The 4,039-nt window shown below is 39.5% G+C and overlaps 1 protein-coding gene across 1 annotated transcript; it reads left to right on the forward strand.

Moving 5' to 3' along the window:
* The first annotated feature begins 530 nt into the window (after window positions 1-530).
* LOC132624208 (uncharacterized) lies at window positions 531-1,065 on the forward strand. The gene is made up of 2 exons (XM_060339022.1): window positions 531-743; window positions 919-1,065. The coding sequence occupies exons 1-2, from the start codon at window positions 531-533 to the stop codon at window positions 1,063-1,065; spliced, it is 360 nt and encodes a 119-aa protein (XP_060195005.1).
* Window positions 1,066-4,039: the final 2,974 nt, after the last annotated feature.

Genomic DNA, 4,039 nt, shown 5'->3' on the forward strand with positions numbered 1-4,039 from the left:
GTGATAAATGTAGCCTTTTGCTATCATCTTTCTTTCCTTAAGGTAGGAAATAAACCTACCTCTGGGGAACGCTGTATTACCTTTCCATTCAAGCACGGGCTCTCCCGGGAATTGGAACCGAACTACTTTCATTCTGCAATCGACATTGGCATAATAAGACATTGGGTGATAGTTGATCGATTGACTAAGTCCGCTCGTTTCATTCCAGTTTAGGTTTCTTATTCTGCAGAGAAGGTAGCTAATTTGTACATTCGTGATATTATGATATTGCATGGGATTCCCGTTTCTATCATATCTGATTGGGGTACTATCTTTACTTCCCATTTCTGGAGAGCTTTTCATGATTAATTAGGTACTTGAATGGATCTTAGTACATTTTTCCACCCCCAGAACAGTAGGCAATCTGAACGGACCATCCCGGTGCTCGAGGATATATTAGGTCTTGCATTATAGAATTTGGTGGTCATTGGGATCAGTACTTGCCGTTGGCAGAGTTTGCGTAAAACAACAGTTATTACTCGACTATTGACATGGCACCTTTTGAGGCTTTGTATGGTAGAAGATATAGATCTTCGGTTGGTTGGTTTGATGCATTTAAGGTTCGACCTTGGGGTACAGATATATTGAGAGAGTTGCTTGAGAAGGTGGAGGTCATTCAGGCCAAGATTTTAGTAGCTCAGAGTCAACAGAAGATATATGCAGACCGGAAGGTCCGAGATTTAGAGTTTGCCGTTGGTCATCAGGTTCTATTAAAGATTCATGAAGGGTGTTATGAGATTTAAGAAGAGAGGTAAGTTGAGTCCGAGGTATATCGGGCCATTTGAAATCCTTAATTGTGTGGGCGATGTTGCTTATGAATTGGCCTTGCCGCCAGGCTTGGCGAGCGTTCATCTAGTTTTTCATGTGTCTATGCTGAAGAAATATCATGCCGATGGTACCTATATTGTTCATTGGCACTCGGTAGTTCTTGATGAGAATTTGACTTCTGAGGAGGAGCCTATTGCGATTTTGGGTAGGCAGGTCCGAAAGTTGAGGTCTAAGGAGATAGCTTCTGAGAAGGTGTAATGGAAGCATCGTCCTGTTGAGGAGGCCACTTGGGAGACTGAGTCTGACATTCATAGCTGATATCCTCAGCTGTTTGCCGATTCAGGTACCTTTCCGTTCTTTTCTTTTTGTCACTCGAAAACATATGATGGTTTAATTAGTATCTAATGTAACGACTCATTTGGTCGTTATAGTCTTTTCGGTACTTTTGACCCTTTTCTGCCGAGGGGACCGTTGACACGATTCCTGAGGTATTTGGATATAATTTGGGTGACTTTTGGAAAATTCAGGCTTAAAGCGAAAAAAAGTTGACTCAAAGTTGAACGGACCTTTTTAGGGAATTCGTAGATTCTGAGAGGTCCAGATGGTCTTTTAGAACTTCTGTGTATATTCGATTTGATTCCCCATGCGTTCGGGTGCATTTTAAGACTTGGGTTGGGAAGTTAGTTTTGAGGTATCAGGGATTGACTCGATCAACAAGACCTCCATTGGGTTTTTCGAGGCCATGAGCGCGTTCGTAGCATGTTTTTATGTTCTTTTGCATATATGGTATGTGAGCAGATGACCTCGGGTGATAGTTGGGATTTTGTGTTGAGATTGTGAAACTTGGGGGATTCTGGTGTCTAGTGCCCGCTATGGCCGCAACTGAATAGCGGCAGCGGTACCGCTCCAACGGTAGCCCTACCTCTATAGCAGCCATGTGGAATTGGGAAGGACCACCGAAGAGGTAGAGTGGGCGCGGAAGCAGTGTCAGGCTGTTAGATCAATCGAATAAGAGCTAAAAGCCCTAAGTTCTTCATTCATTATCATTCTGAAAATAGAGCTGTTGGGAGAATTTTAAGGAATTTCTTAGGGAAATCATTTTGGTAAGTCCCTTCACTTTCCTTTCCATTCCATGATTACATTATCACCTTAGGAATCCATTATCATGCTAGTTTTATTAAGAGCTTAAGGATTAAATGAGGGTTCAATGGGTTCTTCATATTAGGATATTAAATCTTGATTTATTGATTGGGTTAGCTTGATTAAGAGTGGAATTGATGATTAGAATCTATTATTGCATGATTCCTTCCTATTTAGTAGCTAGTTTATGAAATTGGAAGTTAGGGTTGATACCTAAATTTGGGGGTTTTGCCTAGAATCTGAATTTAAGGGATTTGTTAGTTCTTCTAGCTTATAATAGATGGGAATTGATCACCTCGAACATTAATTTCAGGTTGAGACCTATAGATTCCTTATTCCATCTTTCTAGTTCATAAACCCCATTCCATAGGTTGGGATTTGGGTCTTGAATATAAATATGGCTTGAATGAGGTTTCTTCTTGATTCTAATTTCATGATTTAGATATGCTTAGACTTCCATTATCTAGAGGCTCAAAGGAAGGGAAAGACTAGAGTTTTATTATTGGAGACTTTGTTGTTCGGCTCTCTAGGTATGTTATGGTTTACCTTATGGTGAGACTTCGATTAGAGAAGCGTATGTTTAGATGATATTGTCGGAAAATTCATGTAAACCTTCGGGTGTGAAGTTGGGTTGGATATTGTCTTAGGTTGGGCCTTGTTGTATGATTTTGGGGCTAGCCACCCCGTTGCATTGATTTACTTATCTTGTTCTATTTACTTATTGTATCTTTGCCACGTTGAGACATTGGGTAATTGTGACTAGTGATATATCATGACTATGATATTGCGTTACTTTACTTGATCAGTATTGAGATGAGATTGTTATTTCATTGGGGCTTATTATGTAGCCTTATTTTTTATATTACTTGTGGTACTGTTTGGGATTGAATCGATTGTTAGTATTACATTGCATCGTATTCATACTAATTTCCATGATTCATTGATATTGCATGGTTATGGTACTGATGATGATAAGTGATAGAGAGTTGCCTCCGAGGTTTCTGTCGGAGAGCGCAAAAGAAAGATGAGAGTTTGTGATCCAGGTCATTTACCAGAGTGGAATGAGTGCACGTTTGTCACGGCCCAACCAGAGGGCCATGACGGGTACCCGAAGCTAGCCTACCGAGAACCACTTGTCATACTTATTCCAATCTATCTCGGTGGACCACCGTTCTAATTATCAAATAACTCAACCTTAATAAAGGCCATTCTCAAAAATAAAACTCGTTACGAAGCATTCTTCGATACCACCTTAAACATATATATGGACAAGCCTGCAAGGCTACAAAATGATATACAGAATATACACTAATAAGGTCATGAAATATCTACTATCCACACATGTCTTCGAGCCTCTAACTAGAGTACTGAAAATCGTAAGGATGGGACAGGACTCCGCCATGCCCCAAATATAAACACAAAAGAATATACCAATAAATTGCAACTCCGTAGTAGTGGAGTGTTCCTGTATATCTGCTGATAAAGCTCCTAGGGATCTGGACCCACTCCCTATCCATCTGCGGGCATGAACACAGCGTCAACAAAAGAAAGGACGTCAGTATGAACAATGTACTAGGTATGTAAGGCATGAATAATAACATAATAAAGAAATAAAGAAAAGTGAGATAAAGAGATAACCTGTAACAGACTGCCTCTTAAGGCGGAGCCATGCATACTAACTTTTACTTTTAAAACAACATCGTAAAATGTATGTATATATATATATATATATATATATATATATATATATATATATATATATATATATATATATATATATATATATAAATTTCCCGACCATATTGGTACGGTAAAATCATCATTAGCCCGCGTCCAGGGTAACCATCTCATGCTGCTACTAGTGGTGTCTGCCCGTGCCATTGTCATTATCATTATCCATAAGCTGCCAACTACGCCCACCGTAGTGGTGTCTGCTCGGCCAACTAGGCCCAGTGTAATCATACATAAAAATAAGCATGCATGAGAGCCCAATTAAAAGCTACAATTCTATCGGAGTATCGTAAAGTTGGTAACCTCTGATTATCTTATGGAATAATCATCATCACTATATCTCATCCCGAAGAAACAATTC

The sequence above is a fragment of the Lycium barbarum genome, chromosome 12, assembly GCF_019175385.1.
Source record: "Lycium barbarum isolate Lr01 chromosome 12, ASM1917538v2, whole genome shotgun sequence".
NCBI classification, from domain to species: Eukaryota; Viridiplantae; Streptophyta; class Magnoliopsida; order Solanales; family Solanaceae; genus Lycium; species Lycium barbarum.